The 20,664-nt window shown below is 44.7% G+C and overlaps 1 protein-coding gene across 1 annotated transcript in view; it reads right to left on the reverse strand.

Moving 5' to 3' along the window:
- LOC147706266 (purine nucleoside phosphorylase-like) overlaps positions 1-20,664 on the reverse strand; it is a 73,156-nt gene that overhangs the window by 21,394 nt on the left and 31,098 nt on the right. The window contains exon 2 of the mRNA XM_086932714.1: positions 1,053-1,216. Within this exon, the coding sequence (XP_086788840.1) occupies positions 1,053-1,216 (164 nt within the window). The remainder of the gene's footprint in view (positions 1-1,052; positions 1,217-20,664) is intronic.

The raw sequence follows: 20,664 nt of genomic DNA on the forward strand, positions 1-20,664 counted from the left end.
GGAGTTGCTTTTATGATTTTAATTAATCGAATAAAGTATGATTAAAAAAAATAATAATAATAAATTTTAAAGTGAAGTGGTCTTCTATCGTACAAATAACTACTACTCAATGAAATAAAACCTCTACAGAAAACAAATGTTTCTCTTCAAAGGAAGGACCAGATTCCTAATGTGTTTGTAACAAAGCTCTAATGGGTCTTCAGAGCAAACAAGACTCTAAGGCATTGGCAGTAGATAGCCCTGCCCTTGCGGGAAAGGGTGGGGTGTTGGGCTCACACTGTCCAAACAGGACAAATATTCTGGAAAATCTCATTTTCTAACATGCCTATGTTCAAAGAAATGTTTCTACTGCTTGAAACTGTCTCATCCCTCAGCAGTCTCTGAAGCTTGTGTCAGTGAAGTGCTGGCTTTGAATAGAGACATTTTCTAGTCCAGTGCTTATTTTAAGCTGGTGGTTTCCAGTGCTCATGACCGACACTTTAATTTATGAAGACTGCCACTTGGTGGCGCTGTTTGTCTAATTTAGAGCCAAATATAACAATAGTTGTGTACTTGTGTGTTAATTCAATATACATTAAAAAAGTCTAATACCTGGTGCCAAAGCCATTCTTGGCACTAGGTATTAATGTAAAGGTTAGTAGTTGTGTTGAATCTGTAACTGGCAGTGCTGACAGCAGCAATGAGTGCTGCAAGTGGAAGATGACTTCTGACAGGGCCCTGGCACTTAAGTTTTTTTTTATTTTTACAAATTAAGCACTGTATAATAAGTCTCAAATATTTGCAAAAGTAGTAACCTCTTAGCTCAGACAAAAAATAATGAGGAGGGTCTCAAGGTCGTATTCATGCAGCTTTTTGTGTCAATAAATTGAGGAAAAGGGCAAAAAAAACACGACCCACAATTAAAGATTTTTTTCAGAAAGTGACCTTGATGCCCTAAATGTGGCCTCCAGTGCGACAACCCTGCAAGCCTTTCAGAACAACCAGCATGTCGAACAATCCCTTCTGTCCCACTGGCCGGTCTGCCCTTACATGCAGTCCCTGTGATGGTTCACCTGTACTGGTGGGGAAGTGGGGGATCTCTCCGTATTCGAAGGTTTGCTTCCCCTCCAAGGTTTCTGCCAGCATGCCGAGCCCTGAGCCGCATATGATGGCGATTTCCGGCTGCTGCTTGATGCGCCCAAGAAGCCACTGGGCGGTCGCCTCACAGTCCTCATAGCTGAAAGAGAAGGTAACATGGACAGTGAGTGCAGAGTGTCTTACATCAGATGCCAAGAACTGAACCAGTATGCACTACCTAAATGCCCAATTTTTTGTTATTAGGAAATAAACTAATTATCCCAATTTTTTTTTTTATTTGACCATCTAACCCAGCTTATAAATATTTGCAAATACACCTCAATTTTGGGGGTCATGACAATGGCGGCGAGACCGCCACCAACAGTCTGTCAGTGGCGTCTCACCGCCATCAGGACCACTTTCACTGCCTGCCACATTAGGATGGCGGGCGGTGTGATGGCGGTCGTAAACACCGTCCGCCACGCATCTGGCAGGCTACTTTAGTCTGGCAGAGGGCCTCGCAAACCCTGCATTGGTGGTGGTGCCCACCAGGCACCGCCTTAGGGATTATGACGTCCCTTCCCCGCCAGCCTTTCCATGGCGGTTCACCATTCTTGGAAAAGGTGATGTAAAGGGACATTGGGGCCCTGTAGCGGGCCCCCTCTTGCCCCCTGGCCTAAGGATGTGGGCACTTACATATTCCTGCACCATGGTGCCTTCCACGTAGTGCAGGGATATGTGCGGTGACCGCTTTTTGTCTTGCGTCGTGTGCTGCAACCAGCAGCACATGCCGCAGTACAAAAAATAGGCAATGTGAGTGCCTCGCTGGCAGTCGTATCGTAATTCCTACTGTGGGACCGCCTTAGAAGCGGGCGGTTCCAAATAGGAAACAATGGCAGACGGACTGAAGTCTGTCCGCCGTCGTAATCAGGCCCATAGTCACAAAACAATAGCCTGTGATTTTCTGGAAAATGCTGTCATGTTACCATCAAATATAAGCCTTAATTTCAACAATAAATGCACATTTATTATAGCAGTCATTGGTTAGTTTGACACACATTAACAGATACTGCTTAACATTCCCACGTTCAGGTTCAAATTGCAGGCTGCACCTTACGGAATCATACAGTTCCACCATACATCATGGTTGGCCACCATATGCTAGGAAATCTTCCAGATCCGATGGAAGAGCACCTCATGCTAGAAATAGCCACCACATGCCGAACATAGTCACTATAATGCTAAGTATGCCTCCTAATAGGAGGAATAACCACAATATTTCATGGACGGCCTCCAAAGTGCCAGGGATGGACACCTTGATGGCACAGAAAGCGAACCCCTCCATCAAGCTTTCAAGTTAGGTTTTTCTCATAAACTGGGAATTTCCACCCAGGATTCATGCAGGTCTTGAACTCGTAAGTCCTATAATCATAAGGGGGCAGATTTTCTGGTCGAGGGTTATGCCAGGTCAGTCTGCAATTGGTTCTGCAAGGCACTTTTGGGGTTGATTTCAGGAGTCATTTGATTTACATATCAGCCATTTATAAAGTTAGCCACTTCAGAGCACTCTGGACGTGGCAGGTATATTACCCAGGGTTCACGCAGCAGGGCGTAGATGTCTCCATGTCAACTGATGTCGCCATTGCCTAGTTAAGATGAGGAGATGGTAAACCCTTTATTCTGGGGTCCCCAAAAAGAGTCATCCCTGGCCTCGCTGACACAAGGGTATAGAAATGTTTAAGCAGATCACCAATCTGGGCAGAGAGGGGCAAAAAAGGTAGGCTGGAGTGGAGGAATGGTGCACCGTAGTGTGGAATCACTTTGTGTTGTATGCTGTGCATACTAGGATGGTCTACAAGTATTCACAACATTTTTAGATGTATATTTTACTTTACGAGGAGTGCTGGGAGCACTTACGAAAATGTGAACCCTTGGACAAGGACAGATTTCCCGCTACGCTTGCTGGATATGGTTGGCAAATGGCCGTAATGTTGGCCAGCGCCTGGATAGCCTCACGGGTGCCAAAAAGCGCTCTACATATATATTGACTGATTGGATGTGACCGACCGGAAGCACTTGTTGGAAGAACTTCAGGACCTTACATAGCTAACCAGAAAAGCTTGCATGTTTTGACTAGGGATTTAGGCACAAGGTCCTGAACTGGGATTTAAACTGGGAACTAGTGTAAGTCCTTCAGCGACTGTGAAATGGTGTTACAGTCGCCGAAACATTATAGGAGCTGGGCAGAGTATTTATGGATTCTTCTGAGTTTGAAGAGTTCATTTCTTGGCAGCCTTGTTTGGGAGGTATTGCAGTAGTCTGACAGTGGCGTAAGGGGAGTAGGGGTTTGCAACTAGGGAGGACTTCTCAGAGTAGGTACACCTAGTAGTAGGCACTCTAGGGGGTTGTATTTCTGTCAAGGGTGAAACTGCACACTCAGTGTATTGACTTATTGTGCATGTTTCGAGAGAGTCTGAGCGAGTAAAAACTAGAATGGGAGCGGTGATTGGTCAACAAGGCCCGTAAGGAAGGGGCTTTTCTTTTAGATGTTAAGGTAAAGTTGATATTGTTGTATTCTCTCCTGGATGTGTCTCATACAGTTTGCTACTTCGTGTTGATTTCTTGATCCCTCATCCAACTAAACGCAGATCTGGGTCCTGAGGCAGCCCATGCTGCGGGCTTCCAGTACGGTGCTCAGTGGGGCCATACATTTGTTGACGAGATATGCATAGGGTCAACCTTTAGGGACTCTACGATTGATGGTGGTGTTGGAGTAGAGGCCCAGAGGGAGCTTGTTTGTCTGACTACATACAAGAAGGAAAGAAGCCAGGGTAGAAAGGTTCCCTCCCCCATTTCCAGACACCGTTACCAGGTGGTTATGGTCCACTTTTTGGACAATTGTGTCAAACGCAGCAGAGAGGTCCACCTGGAAGGTCACTCGCTTGGCACACGTCACGCTTGAGAGGTGATCTTACACAAAGTCCAGGAATGCAGAACCACGTCTAGGAAGAGCCCGACTAGAAAAAATGTACCAAGTTAATTATCGTAAGTTGATTATTACTGATCGAAGCACCCAAGATGTTCATGTAAGCCTGAGAAGAAGTCAGAGCTGGACAAAACCTCTTGGTCTGCATTTGTCTTTTTTGTACAGGTGAGATTCTGGGCAACTATCCCATCTGTGAGAGGGCACTGATACGCCTTGTGATAATAAGCTCCAAAGTGGACAGGCCTAGTGGCACCTTTTTGTACAGTACAAAAGTTGGAGAGGTGAAAGGAAGTGAGAATGTTTGTGATGTGCAAGGATTTGATTGGGATGAATGAAAGCAGCGATGCTTGATGTACACACTCTTCAGCACGGGAAACACTATAATGTGGTTTTTGATGGAAGCAGTTCTACTGTGAAAATATGCCCTGAGCATATTGCATTGGACTGCGGCCAGAACAGGAGTGTGCTTCACTGAGGCAGTTCTCTGTAGATGCAGAAAATTTAAAAGAAAGGTTTGTCTCTTAGGTAATTCGGATCCACAAAGTATATTTTTTGCTTATCAACAGACTGTGGTGTAAACTCGTGAGAGGTGCTGGTAGGGGGTGCGGTAATCCCATGTTTGGGGATTGGACTGGCCTGTTTTTTAAAGACTCTACCATTTTCGTTCATTAGGGGTTATTAATCAGAGAATTAGCAATTGTCTTTCCTGTTGTGCTGTTTTATTATTGGTTGCCCGGGGGTGGGGCGGGAGTGTAAAATGCTCAATCCCTGTCTTAGGTTTAGGATGTGCCTTGTCCACCCTGAGGTACAACAAGCCCAGTGACAACTCATCTGGCCTTGATTAAACCATATGCAGCGTGGCTCTTGAAAGGATTATTACTGGATTGGCCTCTCGTTGTGTCACTCCTGTTTGAAAATTCCCATTGTTAAGAAGATCCTCCCTCTGCCTATTTCCTTGGTGCCTCCCTAGCCTAACACTTTTCCCTCGAATAGCCTTTTCTGGTAGCAACACTCTCTGCCACCAGTCTCAATGAGTAAGTGTCCCTTCTCCACAGGCCACTTTCATCCAAGTAATTGCATGAGCTTGCCCTTAGCTTGGTATACAACCTTTACAACAAAACTTTTACAACGCACTACCATTACAACACAGTCATTACAACGCAAACCATTACAACGCATTGCGCTGGGGGGGCGCTCTAGGATAGGGAATAAGTTTAATTTACTATCCAACACCTTCCCTAGTGTCCACGGGGACTGGAGTTTGAATAGTAAATTAAACTTTTCACTATCCAGCACCCCAAAGCGCTATGCGTTGTAAAGGCATGCGTTGTAAAAACCGCGTTGTAAGGGTATGCGTGGTAAAAGTATGCGTTGTAACGTCATACATCCCCTTAGCTTTATTGCTGTATTTGGGTGATAAACTGGTCCTAATTAGGTGAAACCTATGCTCAGACAGTCATGGTATGCAAAAGAGACAACATACTATTGCAAAATGTGCTGCAGTATGGCTCATAATTTGCTTTTTCTTACCGCATAATTTAGTCATCTCTGCTGCATCATTTGGTCTACCCCGGTGGCTGTAGTTCCAGTGGCCATGGCCTCTTGTCAGACTGTGTGATTTGTGAATACTCTTCTCCAGCTCGAACGCATTACAGACTCTGCCCCAGCCCTACTTGCTTGGGGTGCATCCTGAATATTGACCCCAGTTTATCGAAAGGACAAAATATCGAGGACAACATACTAGAAACAAAATATCGACAGGTAAGGAAGTCTACATTCTCTGTACCTAATCTACACATATGGACAAACGCAGTGCATATATATCTTCAAGGTATGTAGATCTGGAGTTAAGAAAAAGAAATCTATATTTTCCTACATTCACTTAGCTTTCAATATTTTGATTTTCGATATTGTCTCCATGCAGACGCGGCCCGTGCAGGTAAGAGCGGTTGGGCATGGAGTCGACAGGCAACGACGAGTGGAAAAAAATAAAAAATTGAAAACCACTTACCTTGCGCTCGCCGCATCGCCGACTCGGTGATACGGCGAGCGCATGGTTATGGTTTTCTTTTTTTAAATGTAAGTTTCTCCCCCCATCGTCGTCCGTCGACTCTCCCCACCCTGCCTCCCCCCCCCCCGCTTTTACCTGCATGGGCCGCGCCTGTCTCCATGATATCCTTGCACCACGTTATTCTGGGGGTGCGATATTTCGTAGTACAATCCTACTGGCCTTATCTGGGCACTGGCTTGCCTTGAAATCTGCCAGGTTCCCTGCAGGTCAGTCCGTCCCAACTCCTTGTTCAGGTCAGTAGTGCCCAGGCGGCATGTGGGCAGGCACCCAATGGGAATATTTGCTCACTTCCCCTTGCTGCAATACGGCTTAGCCTGCAGTGAAAATGCTGAGCACATTAATTTAACAAATTAAAAAGCAACGTGTGTGAATTTCTCCAAATTGTGTGAGATGTACTGGCCTTTTCTACCACTGTTCTATGATACTTCCCCCTCCAACAACGTACATCCACAAGACATAAACGGGCACATGCATCATTGTCAATTGCATTCGCAAACGGTGCGAATCGCAATTTTCGGCAGTTTACGAATGCAATTGACAAAATTGGGATGCATCATGTTTTTCGCAATTTTAGAAATCGCAATCATGTTGAGATTTCTAAAATTGCGATTCCATTTAAGAAATCGCAATTTGAGATTTCTTAAATGCAATGCATGAACATTTTAAATGTGCGAATTCGCAAATAGGGAGAGGTAAATTACCATGAAGTTGACCTTCATGGTAATTTGCGAAAACTTTCAAAAATGCACAAAAGTGCATTTTTGAAAGTTTCATTTTACACACACACATGCCCTTGGGGCATGTGTGTGTGAAAAATGCACTTAAAGTTATATTTCAGGGGTGCGGGGGGGTCCTTTGGACCTCCCCCTGCACCCTTGAAATTGCATTTTGAATTTTTGATTCACAAATTGCTAATCGCAAATTGAAAATGACTTCCCATTGATTCCTATGGGCCTCTGCCCATAGGAATCAATGGGAAGGCATTCCTTAATTGCGATTTGCAAATTGTGAATCGCAATTAAGGAAATTTAAGAAATCGCAAAACAAATGCGATTTATTGGTGCATAGCCGTTTGCGATTTCTTAATTGCGATTCCTTCATTTTCGCAATTGAGAAATCGCAAACGGCAACAATGATGCATGTGGTCGAAAATGTTATACTATGGATGAAGAGATTTGATATAAAGTAATGTGAACAATGTAAAAGTGTGAAGCATGGTGATCTTTTTAAAGTACAAGGTGTGCGAAGTCCCAAAAGCACAAATCTGTCTAGAGGGCAATCTAAAGCCAGAGGGTGGAAGTCGGTGCCAGTACAATGCCCCAAAAAAAGTATGGGTGTTTATTAATTATTTAATATATGCCTTTCACATAGCGCTACATGTGGAGTCGAGCTGCTTCTGGGTGCCCTTGGGTATGCCAGTATGAGTAATAAGATGCTAGATGCAGCAAGAACCCAGCACCCGGATAACCTCACGGTGATTAGCGGAGCTCTACAAATCCTGATTGATTGATTGATTGATTGATTGATTGATATAGATGGGCAGGTGTAAACACAGTAAACGAAATGGGCAGCAAAGCAACTGCATTTCTACTGACCCTGATAGGAGGACCGGTTTAGGCTGGACGACTTTGATGCAAAGAGGTATGTAAATACCAGTAAAATAATAATACAGTGTCTTGGCCTGATATTGACTGGCCTGTCTTCAAGCACAAATGGCAAGGCTTTCCTAGCAAGGCAGCCATGTTGCAAGCTGTTCTGCCTGCAGTGGCGGCTCATTCGCTATGGCGAGGAGTGTCGCTCCACTGCTCAAAAGGAAAAATGCAGGGATAATAATGTACCGTTATTATCGATGGATTTTTCCTATGACTGCTTTATCAGCCCTATCGGGCGACCAAACTGTCATGCGCACTCTGCATCTTCCTCGCCAGCTTGCATTACACAGCCTGTTAAGGAACATGCAAACCCTCCCAGTCCCCGTCTGAGTGCCGATCCACAGCGCTCAGTCCAATCTCAACACTGCATTGCAGCGTTGTGATTGGCTGCGGGGAGGCTGTGTGCTAGGTGCTTCCTTCTGCCTGGACTGCAGGAAGAAGGATGCTGGAAGAAGACGGAGGAGAGGCGGTGGCTGGCGAAAAGGTGAGTGTTTTTCTTTTTTAATCCCCCGCCCCACCACTCCTGTCCGGTAGCAGCTGCTACTGTCTGCCTGGGACTATACACAAGCAACGGCGCCGATGCCACATGTGGGAATTGCTTACCTCACGTCATAAGGATGCCATGTTTGCGGTCCTGGCCTTTCGTTTGGCAATTCAGGGCATTCTGGATGTTGTAACCTTGGTTCGATTCTGTTTAGACAGTGGGACTGATTAAACTGATTATAATGTTTTCGAATGGAAAACTCAGTCTAGACCCTTGGTGTAAGGAAGACAAGTAGCTTGGTGGCAGCCCCTGCCTCAGGCAGTCTGGTGGGCCATATGACAAAACTGGCTGACACCAATCTGTAAGGCCCAGCTATAGGGTAGAGAGATTTATTCACTTTATGGAAAGTGGAAGAGAAGCCCAGGCAAATTCACCTTTTGGGGTTCTGCTTCCTTTTACCACAAACTGAGAATCACAAACAGGCGGTGGCATCCTACAGTGCTCCATGGACTTCAACGGGACGTAAAGTTTCCTAGCTTTCGCGTCTGAAAGTTTTCAATTCTATTTAGGACACTCAGGCAAGGTGTTTGCCTTCTTTTCCATTACTTGCATACTCAGCAACCCATTTATAACATGAACAACTATCAACACAAACGTAAGGACTACATGTTCTAGGAGTCTTTGATTGAAATGATAACATGGCATCAACGATGCTGCCAGTCAGGATGGAGAATCTTGAATAAACCTGCCTCCTGGAAACTAACCAGATCTTTTTGCTGGAAAACGGACGCATGTAACTTTTTATATCTGTCAATTTTGTTTGTTATCGATACCTAGAAAAACAGCATATATATTGCATCTCGATATGTGACTCTTGTACAACAAACATCTGATGGTTCAGGCCCGATCCCCGTTCCACCACTGATGATTCAGCTTGATGTGGAGGGATAGACCACCATAGTAGGAAGTGCGTTACCTCACTTCTGGTCTATAGAGGTTAGCAGTGTAGCTGCTCGCCTCCACAGGTACTTAAACCTTATGCCCCCCCCCGGAAGCACAGCAGAGGAGCGCAGTGGGCGTGCCGAGTGCGCGCCGAAGGCACGCCTAAAGCAAGCCCGTCTGCGTCCGTCCGCGCCGGGTCGGGGCTCAGGGCTTCTCCCCCTGTGCGAAACTTCTCTTCGCATCATGTCCCTCGCATTTCTAACACCTCTGAACAGCTAAAGGATATAAAATTAAGCGCTCCCTCACCTCATTGTTTTCCACTGTCCCTCGCTACTGCTTGTGCCTCTTTACCCACACCTTGTTCCACATGTCCTTTCATACTTCCTGTTCCTCGCCCCCTTATTCAGCCTCACCCACCCAAGTTACGCTCCCCTTATCGTGCTGCCCTCATAAACGCACTCTCCCTACCTAAGCACAACTTGAAAATCCTGGAGCTGATCACAAGCCAAGAGCTGGACGTTCTGTTTATTACGGAAACCTGGAGTGATGCCGCATCAGGACCAGACTTTTGCTCAGCTATCCCTCAGGGTTTCTGTGCGTCTAGACTAAATAGACCCTCAGGCAAGGGCGGCGGACTCGCTATCATTCATAAAGTTATATATCCTATAAAAACCGAACCTATTCCCAGTTTGGACTGTGAGGCACTAAAGTACTCTATCTCGCTGAACAATAACCAAGTATTCAAAGGAACTCTCCTTTATCGACCCCCAGGTTCACGTAAACATTGTCTCTCTAACCCTCGATGAGATGATAGAACCGCTGATAGGACCATCGGACTATACTATTCTAGGAGATTTTAATTTCTACCTAGAATCCCCTACGGATAAAGATACGGCCCAACTTACCACCGATATGGCAGCAGTAGGATTACATCAGTTAGTTTCAGTCCCGACTCATCAAGTTGGTCACACTCTCGATGGGTTGTTCACTAATAGCCTGGATATATCCTTGCTTAAGGTGCTTCCCCTAACCTGGTCAGACCATGCAGCAGTTATTTTTAGCATAAAGGCTCATAACCCCAACCCATCACATTCTAAAGCGCAAATTGCGCAAAGTTTCCGAGATTGGAAAAACCTAGATGCCCCTCTTCTTACTCAGATCCTTACCACCTCCCCTTATGAGGCTTCCTCAAATCCCACGCAGGCTTCCATCAGGTATCAGGACTGGCTCCGGGACGCCCTTAGCTTGGTAGTCCCTACCAAATCAATCTTTCCAAACCGATCCACCCCGTCTGCGCGATGGTTTTCGGAGGACCTTAGACTGCAGAGGCAACATTGCAGGAACCTCAAGAGACATTGGCAGAAACATTATAGCCCTCAAGACAAACAATGCTATAAAGACGCCTTAGCCGTATATAAACGTTCTATAATCTCTCATAAGAGTGCCTTCTTTCTATCTCAAATCGAATCTGCCCAAAACTCGTCCAAGCAGCTATTTTAAACAGTCAACACCCTATCTATTCCCCCATCAGGTCCTGCTATCGAGCCATCTCAAGACCTATGTAATTCCTTAGCTGATTACTTTGCTACCAAGGTCACCAATATATACCTAGCATTCTCCTCATTAACCGATCCACAAGTCTTGGTCTCTCGACCTGTGCCTACATCGGCTGGCCTGACTTTTTCACTCTTTCACCCCGTCCCAGCTGACACAATCAGCAAACATGTAGCCTCCATCAGCTCAGGCTCCCCTTTAGACCCCTGCCCACCTTCGATATTCAATATGCTCACTGAAACCACTACCCCTCCACTCATAGACATCTGCAATTCCATGTTTCTTTCAAGTGATTACCCGGAGATATGGAAAAAAGCAGTAATTAAGCCTCTGCTAAAAAAAAACATCCTTAGATCCCTCAGAATTAGCTAGCTACAGACCCATAGCCTGCCTCCCTTTCCCAGCAAAGATATTCGAATCTCTCATGAACCACCAGCTTTCGGATTATATCAATCAACACCATCTGCTGGATGATACACAGTTTGGGTTTAGGCAAGGCCACGGGACAGAAACCGCATTGATAAAGGCGGCTGACGAGATCAGGACAATCCTAGATCATGGCGGGGCGGCGGCCCTCATATTGTTAGATCTCTCCGCCGCCTTCGACATGGTCGATCATTCCATCTTGATCGACCGTGTCTCAGCATTGGGGGTCAACCACCTAGCCAGAGATCTTGTAGCCTCCTTCCTGGCTAACCGCACCCAATCTGTGAAATTGGGCACATTCTACTCGCCCACTTCCACCTTGCCGTGCGGAGTGCCCCAGGGATCATTGCTAAGTCCGACACTATTTAATATCTATGTGTCGGACTTAGAGAGGGTCATAAAATCATATGGGCTGAGCTTAACCACCTATGCAGAGGACACCCAATTGGTGTTGGCTGTGCATAAGGATGGTGTGGTGGTTGCATCGATATTCCAGAAGGGCATGTTAGCCATAGGCTCCTAGATGTCGATGAACTGCTTAAAATTAAACTCAGACAAGACCGAGGTGATGATTTTTGGCAACCTCTCTCCGGTATGGCCAGACAACTGGTGGTCAATCGAAATGGGCCCCCCGCCAGAACCGGTTGCCAAGGTCAGAAACCTGGGGGTCATGTTTGACACCAAACTAACATTTCACCATCATGTCAATACAGTGATCTCTTCCTCCTTCTTTATTCTTAGAAAAATCAAAAAACTACTCCCTTACCTACCTGCTGCGGCAGGAAAAACTCTCATAACCACCTTAATATTTTCCAAATTGGACTACTGCAATGCCCTCTTGTTGAATGCTCAGAACCAGGTTTTAGACAAACTGCAGTCTGTCCAAAATGCGGCGGCTAGAGTATTACTCTCTATTCCCAAGCACCATTCTGTATCTGCTGCCATACGTCAAGTTCATTGGCTGCGAGTCAGAAGCCGCATAAAATTTAAGGTCCTCTGCATTGCCTACAAGGCTATCCACAACTCCGGACCACGATTTCTCAGAAAGGCTTTTACGATCTACACCTCCAACAAGCCTCTTCGATCAGCATCGACCTATCTTCTACCAGTTCCTCGCACCAGAACAGTCGCCTGGGGAGATAGACGCTTCCTAGTGGCCACTGCGAGGCTTTGGAACACTCTCCCACTCACCATCAAGACCAGTCCTACACTTTTAATTTTTCGGAAACAATTGAAAACCTGGCTCTTTGACCAATAATCTCCTTCAGTATGGTTTATGTCATCTTGATAATCCTATGCGCCGAGACACCTTCGGTATTTGTGCGCAATACAAATCTAATAAACATAAACATTTTCTAAACCTCTTTTCAATATACAAAGAAATTCCCACTGTTCCTAGTGTAGCACAACATCTCAGCCAAACTAAATTATTTAACATCATTACAAGGAGTGTTTATGACTCTCAAAGCAATCTGTAATCAGTTTTAACAAGCATCCTTGGGAGAGAGAACCCCTGTCTCTGTGTGTCTAATAGATTTCCAAATGTTTAAATGCGAAATCTAGGAAATTTTACAGTCTGTGTCAGGACCGGAGGCAAGGATTATGCTTGCTCAAAGTTTACCCATGTTGGACACAGGCTGGAAGTAAAATTACTTTTAAATATTGATTCGGAAGATAACTCCTCACATTTCAAAATTAAATTCTGGATGGCCTTCAGCCACCAAGGACTTTGAGGCCAGAACTGTCTCGCTGAGTGTTCCCCATCTATCTAATATTAATGCTGGCTTCAGCCATGATATTCTGTACCCCCTGGGCCAAGGTGGCAACCGAAGCTAACGAGCTCCAAAAAGATATTCGCATTTGTTTGTCATTTGAATGTCTGCACTCACCTGAACGTAATTCATACTCCTTCAAACCTTGAACTATGCAAAGATTCTAATGTTTGGGAAACCTCTGACAGAAGAAGAGCCTAGTGGACGTAGTTACTTGTAAGGTGCTAAGTGCGTTATACGTTCCAAGGCCTGTGCATTCACATGCAAACATACAGATTCCTAACATTTTTTCTATTCCTGGTGGTGTTGTTTTAGATTCTGTTTTTGTAAGATATATATTATTATTTACTTACAGATTTCAATTAATCAGCCCACACGCGTTTCACCCAGTGAGATGGCGTGAGGTCCTGGGACTTTTTCAAGCTACAGTGATCTGTCAGTATAGAGAATTTTGAGCGAAGTGGACATAGCCCTATGGATGGCAGTCCCACATCAAGGTCTGGTGTTGTGACAGATGGCAAACTGTAGGAGTCAGATGAGGACAGACAGCACCATAAATGAAGTTCCCTATACGGACAGACTACTTGATAAAATCCTAGGCTTGCAGCCATCTCAAGGTAGGTTACGCCTTCTAGACAGAGCATGGCTTGCCTATTGCAAGGCATATTGTGCTGAGCAAGTGCGGAATGCTTCTGGCGTTCACTGAGCAAGTGCTGATGCTTCTGGTGTTTACTGAGTAAGTGCTGAATGCTTCTGGTGTTCCCTGAGTAAGTGCTGAATGCTACTGGTGTTTACCGAGCAAGTGCTGAATGCTTCTGTTGTTCACTGAGTAAGAGCTGAATGCTTCTGGTGTTCACTGAGCAGGTGCTGAATGCTTCTGGCTTTCACTGAGTAAGTGCTGAATGCTTCTGTTGTTCACTGAGTAAGTGCTGAATGCTTCTGTTGTTCACTGAGTAAGTGCTGAATGCTTCTGTTGTTCACTGAGTAAGAGCTGAATGCTTCTGGTGTTTACTGAGTAAGTGCTGAATGCTTCTGGTGTTTCCAGAGTAAGTGCTGAATGTGAATGCTTCTGGTGTTCCCTGAGTAAGTGCTGAAAGCTTCTGGTGTTTACTGAGCAAGTGTTGAATGCTTCTGTTGTTCACTGAGCAAGTGCTGAATGCTTCTGGTGTTCACTGAGTAAGTGCTGCATGCTTCTGTTGTTCACTGAGCAAGTGCTGAATGCTTCTGGTGTTAACTGAGAAAGTGCTGAATGCTTCTCTTGTTCACTGAGCAAGTGCTGAATGCTTCTGTTGTTCACTGAGCAAGTGCTGAATGCTTCTGTGGTTCACTGAGCAAGTGCTTAATGCTTCTGTTGTTCACTGAGCAGGTGCTGAATGCTTCTGGTGTTTACTGAGTAAGTGCTGAATGCTTCTGTTGTTCACTGAGCAAGTGCTGAATGCTTCTATTTTTCACTGAGCAAGTGCTGAATGCTTCTGGTGTTTACTGAGTAAGTGCTGAATGCTTCTGTTGTTCACTGAGCAAGTGCTGAATGCTTCTGTTGTTCACTGAGCAGGTGCTGAATGCTTCTGGTGTTTACTGAGTAAGTGCTGAATGCTTCTGTTGTTCACTGAGCAAGTGCTGAATGCTTCTGTTGTTCACTGAGCAGGTGCTGAATGCTTCTGGTGTTTACTGAGTAAGTGCTGAATGCTTCTGTTGTTCACTGAGCAAGTGCTGAATGCTTGTGTTTACTGAGTAAGTGCTGAATGCTTCTGTTGTTCACTGAGCAAGTGCTGAATGCTTCTGTTGTTCACTAAGCAGGTGCTGAATGCTTCTGGTGTTTACTGAGTAAGTGCTGAATGCTTCTGTTGTTCACTGAGCAAGTGCTGAATGCTTCTGGTGTTTACTGAGTAAGTGCTGAATGCTTCTGTTGTTCACTGAGTAAGAGCTGAATGCTTCTGTTGTTCACTGAGCAGGTGCTGAATGCTTCTGGTGTTTACTGAGTAAGTGCTGAATGCTTCTGTTATTCACTGAGTAAGTGCTGAATGCTTCTGTTGTTCACTGAGCAGGTGCTGAATGCTTCTAGTGTTCACTGAGTAAGTGCTGAATGCTTCTGTTGTTCACTGAGTAAGTGCTGAATGTTTCTGTTGTTCACTGAGTAAGTGCTGAATGCTTCTGGTGTTTACTGAGTAAGTGCTGAATGCTTCTGGTGTTTACTGAGTAAGTGCTGAATGCTTCTGTTGTTCACTGAGCAGGTGCTGAATGCTTCTGGCGTTTACTGAGTAAGTGCTGAATGCTTCTTTTGTTCACTGAGTAAGTGCTGAATGCTTCTGTTGTTCACTGAGCAGGTGCTGAATGCTTCTGGCAGTTACTGAGTAAGTGCTGAATGCTTCTAGTGTTCACTGAGTACGTGCTGAATGCTTCTGTTGTTCACTGAGTAAGTGCTGAATGCTTCTGTTGTTCACTGAGCAAGTGCTGAATGCTTCTGGTGTTTACTGAGTAAGTGCTGAATGCTTCTGTTGTTCACTGAGTAAGAGCTGAATGCTTCTGTTGTTCACTGAGCAGGTGCTGAATGCTTCTGGTGTTTACTGAGTAAGTGCTGAATGCTTCTGTTATTCACTGAGTAAGTGCTGAATGCTTCTGTTGTTCACTGAGCAGGTGCTGAATGCTTCTGGTGTTTACTGAGTAAGTGCTGAATGCTTCTGTTGTTCACTGAGCAAGTGCTGAATGCTTCTGTTGTTCACTGAGCAGGTGCTGAATGCTTCTGTTGTTCACTTAGCAAGTGCTGAATGCTTCTGTTGTTCACTGAGCAGGTCCTGAAAGCTTCTGGTGTTTACTGAGTAAGTGCTGAATGCTTCTGTTGTTCACTGAGCAAGTGCTGAATGCTTCTGTTGTTCACTGAGCAGTTGCTGAATGCTTCTGTTGTTCACTGAGCAAGTGCTGAATGCTTCTGGTGTTTACTGAGTAAGTGCTGAATGCTTCTGTTGTTCACTGAGCAAGTGCTGAATGCTTCTGTTGTTCACTGAGTAAGTGCTGAATGCTTCTGTTGTTCACTGAGCAGGTGCTGAATGCTTCTGGTGTTTACTGAGTAAGTGCTGAATGCTTCTGGTGTTCACTGAGCAGGTGCTGAATGCTTCTGGCGTTTACTGAGTAAATGCTGAATGCTTCTTTTGTTCACTGAGTAAGTGCTGAATGCTTCTGTTGTTCACTGAGCAGGTGCTGAATGCTTCTGGCGTTTACTGAGTAAGTGCTGAATGCTTCTGTTGTTCACTGAGTAAGTGCTGAATGATTCTGTTGTTCACTGAGCAGGTGCTGAATGCTTCTGGCATTTACTGAGTAAGTGCTGAATGCTTCTAGTGTTCACTGAGTAAGTGCTGAATGCTTCTGTTGTTCACTGAGTAAGTGCTGAATGTTTCTGTTGTTCACTGAGTAAGTGCTGAATGCTTCTGGTGTTTACTGAGTAAGTGCTGAATGCTTCTGGTGTTCACTGAGCAGGTGCTGAATGCTTCTGGTGTTTACTGAGTAAGTGCTGAATGCTTCTGTTGTTCACTGAGTAAGTGCTGAATGCTTCTGTTGTTCACTGAGCAGGTGCTGAATGCTTCTGGCGTTTACTGAGTAAATGCTGAATGCTTCTTTTGTTCACTGAGTAAGTGCTGAATGCTTCTGTTGTTCACTGAGCAGGTGCTGAATGCTTCTGGCGTTTACTGAGTAAGTGCTGAATGCTTCTGTTGTTCACTGAGTAAGTGCTGAATGCTTCTGTTGTTCACTGAGCAGGTGCTGAATGCTTCTGGCATTTACTGAGTAAGTGCTGAATGCTTCTAGTGTTCACTGAGTAAGTGCTGAATGCTTCTGTTGTTCACTGAGTAAGTGCTGAATGCTTCTGTTGTTCACTGAGTAAGTGCTGAATGCTTCTGGTGTTTACTGAGTAAGTGCTGAATGCTTCTGTTGTTCACTGAGTAAGTGCTGAATGCTTCTGTTGTTCACTGAGTAAGTGCTGAATGCTTCTTTTGTTCACTGAGTAAGTGCTGAATGCTTCTGTTATTCACTGAGCAGGTGCTGAATGCTTCTGGCGTTTACTGAGTAAGTGCTGAATGCTTCTTTTGTTCACTGAGTAAGTGCTGAATGCTTCTGTTGTTCACTGAGTAAGTGCTGAATGCTTCTTTTGTTCACTGAGTAAGTGCTGAATGCTTCTTTTGTTCACTGAGTAAGTGCTGAATGCTTCTGTTGTTCACTGAGCAGGTGCTGAATGCTTCTGGCGTTTACTGAGTAAGTGCTGAATGCTTCTTTTGTTCACTGAGTAAGTGCTGAATGCTTCTGTTGTTCACTGAGTAAGTGCTGAATGCTTCTTTTGTTCACTGAGTAAGTGCTGAATGCTTCTGGTGTTTACTGAGTAAGTGCTGAATGCTTCTGTTGTTTACTGAGTAAGAGCTGAATACTTCTGTTGTTCACTGAGCAGGTGCTGAATGCTTCTGGTGTTTACTGAGTAAGTGCTGAATGCTTCTGTTATTCACTGAGTAAGTGCTGAATGCTTCTGTTGTTCACTGAGCAGGTGCTGAATGCTTCTGGTGTTTACTGAGTAAGTGCTGAATGCTTCTGTTGTTCACTGAGCAAGTGCTGAATGCTTCTGTTGTTCACTGAGCAGGTGCTGAATGCTTCTGTTGTTCACTTAGCAAGTGCTGAATGCTTCTGTTGTTCACTGAGCAGGTCCTGAAAGCTTCTGGTGTTTACTGAGTAAGTGCTGAATGCTTCTGTTGTTCACTGAGCAAGTGCTGAATGCTTCTGTTGTTCACTGAGCAGGTGCTGAATGCTTCTGTTGTTCACTGAGCAAGTGCTGAAAGCTTCTGGTGTTTACTGAGTAAGTGCTGAATGCTTCTGTTGTTCACTGAGCAAGTGCTGAATGCTTCTGTTGTTCACTGAGTAAGTGCTGAATGCTTCTGTTGTTCACTGAGCAGGTGCTGAATGCTTCTGGTGTTTACTGAGTAAGTGCTGAATGCTTCTGGTGTTCACTGAGCAGGTGCTGAATGCTTCTGGCGTTTACTGAGTAAATGCTGAATGCTTCTTTTGTTCACTGAGTAAGTGCTGAATGCTTCTGTTGTTCACTGAGCAGGTGCTGAATGCTTCTGGCGTTTACTGAGTAAGTGCTGAATGCTTCTGTTGTTCACTGAGTAAGTGCTGAATGATTCTGTTGTTCACTGAGCAGGTGCTGAATGCTTCTGGCATTTACTGAGTAAGTGCTGAATGCTTCTAGTGTTCACTGAGTAAGTGCTGAATGCTTCTGTTGTTCACTGAGTAAGTGCTGAATGTTTCTGTTGTTCACTGAGTAAGTGCTGAATGCTTCTGGTGTTTACTGAGTAAGTGCTGAATGCTTCTGGTGTTCACTGAGCAGGTGCTGAATGCTTCTGGTGTTTACTGAGTAAGTGCTGAATGCTTCTGTTGTTCACTGAGTAAGTGCTGAATGCTTCTGTTGTTCACTGAGCAGGTGCTGAATGCTTCTGGCGTTTACTGAGTAAATGCTGAATGCTTCTTTTGTTCACTGAGTAAGTGCTGAATGCTTCTGTTGTTCACTGAGCAGGTGCTGAATGCTTCTGGCGTTTACTGAGTAAGTGCTGAATGCTTCTGTTGTTCACTGAGTAAGTGCTGAATGCTTCTGTTGTTCACTGAGCAGGTGCTGAATGCTTCTGGCATTTACTGAGTAAGTGCTGAATGCTTCTAGTGTTCACTGAGTAAGTGCTGAATGCTTCTGTTGTTCACTGAGTAAGTGCTGAATGCTTCTGTTGTTCACTGAGTAAGTGCTGAATGCTTCTGGTGTTTACTGAGTAAGTGCTGAATGCTTCTGTTGTTCACTGAGTAAGTGCTGAATGCTTCTGTTGTTCACTGAGTAAGTGCTGAATGCTTCTTTTGTTCACTGAGTAAGTGCTGAATGCTTCTGTTATTCACTGAGCAGGTGCTGAATGCTTCTGGCGTTTACTGAGTAAGTGCTGAATGCTTCTTTTGTTCACTGAGTAAGTGCTGAATGCTTCTGTTGTTCACTGAGTAAGTGCTGAATGCTTCTTTTGTTCACTGAGTAAGTGCTGAATGCTTCTTTTGTTCACTGAGTAAGTGCTGAATGCTTCTGTTGTTCACTGAGCAGGTGCTGAATGCTTCTGGCGTTTACTGAGTAAGTGCTGAATGCTTCTTTTTTTCACTGAGTAAGTGCTGAATGCTTCTGTTGTTCACTGAGTAAGTGCTGAATGCTTCTTTTGTTCACTGAGTAAGTGCTGAATGCTTCTGTTGTTCACTGAGTAAGTGCTGAATGCTTCTGTTGTTCACTGAGCAGGTGCTGAATGCTTCTGGCGTTTACTGAGTAAGTGCTGAATGCTTCTTTTGTTCACTGAGTAAGTGCTGAATGCTTCTGGTGTTTACTGAGTAAGTGCTGAATGGTTTTGTTGTTCACTGAGCAGGTGCTGAATGCTTCTGTTGTTCACTGAGCAGGTGCTGAATGCTTCTGGCGTTTACTGAGTAAGTGCTGAATGCTTCTTTTGTTCACTGAGTAAGTGCTGAATGCTTCTGGTGTTTACTGAGTAAGTGCTGAATGGTTTTGTTGTTCACTGAGCAGGTGCTGAATGCTTCTATTGTTCACTGAGCAGGTGCTGAATGCTTCTGGCGTTTACTGAGTAAGTGCTGAATGCTTCTTTTGTTCACTGAGTAAGTGCTGAATGCTTCTGGTGTTTACTGAGTAAGTGCTGAATGGTTTTGTTGTTCACTGAGCAGGTGCTGAATGCTTCTGTTGTTCACTGAGCAGGTGCTGAATGCTTCTGGTGTTTCCAGAGTAAGTGCTGAATGTGAATGCTTCTGGTGTTCCCTGAGTAAGTGCTGAATGCTTCTTTTGTTCACTGAGTAAGTGCTGAATGCTTCTTTTGTTCACTGAGTAAGTGCTGAATGCTTCTGTTGTTCACTGAGCAGGTGCTGAATGCTTCTGGCGTTTACTGAGTAAGTGCTGAATGCTTCTTTTGTTCACTGAGTAAGTGCTGAATGCTTCTGTTGTTCACTGAGTAAGTGCTGAATGCTTCTTTTGTTCACTGAGTAAGTGCTGAATGCTTCTGTTGTTCACTGAGTAAGTGCTGAATGCTTCTGTTGTTCACTGAGCAAGTGCTGAATGCTTCTGGCGTTTACTGAGTAAGTGCTGAATGCTTCTTTTGTTCACTGAGTAAGTGCTGAATGCTTCTGGTGTTTACTGAGTAAGTGCTGAATGGTTTTGTTGTTCACTGAGCAGGTGCTGAATGCTTCTGTTGTTCACTGAGCAGGTGCTGAATGCTTCTGGCGTTTACTGAGTAATTGCTGAATGCTTCTTTTGTTCACTGAGTAAGTGCTGAATGCTTCTGGTGTTTACTGAGTAAGTGCTGAATGGTTTTGTTGTTCACTGAGCAGGTGCTGAATGCTTCTGTTGTTCACTGAGCAGGTGCTGAATGCTTCTGGCGTTTACTGAGTAAGTGCTGAATGCTTCTTTTGTTCACTGAGTAAGTGCTGAATGCTTCTGGTGTTTACTGAGTAAGTGCTGAATGGTTTTGTTGTTCACTGAGCAGGTGCTGAATGCTTCTGTTGTTCACTGAGCAGGTGCTGAATGCTTCTGGCGTTTACTGAGTAAGTGCTGAATGCTTCTTTTGTTCACTGAGTAAGTGCTGAATGCTTCTGGTGTTTACTGAGTAAGTGCTGAATGGTTTTGTTGTTCACTGAGCAGGTGCTGAATGCTTCTGTTGTTCACTGAG

This window comes from Lissotriton vulgaris, chromosome 7 (genome assembly GCF_964263255.1).
Source record: "Lissotriton vulgaris chromosome 7, aLisVul1.2, whole genome shotgun sequence".
NCBI classification, from domain to species: Eukaryota; Metazoa; Chordata; class Amphibia; order Caudata; family Salamandridae; genus Lissotriton; species Lissotriton vulgaris.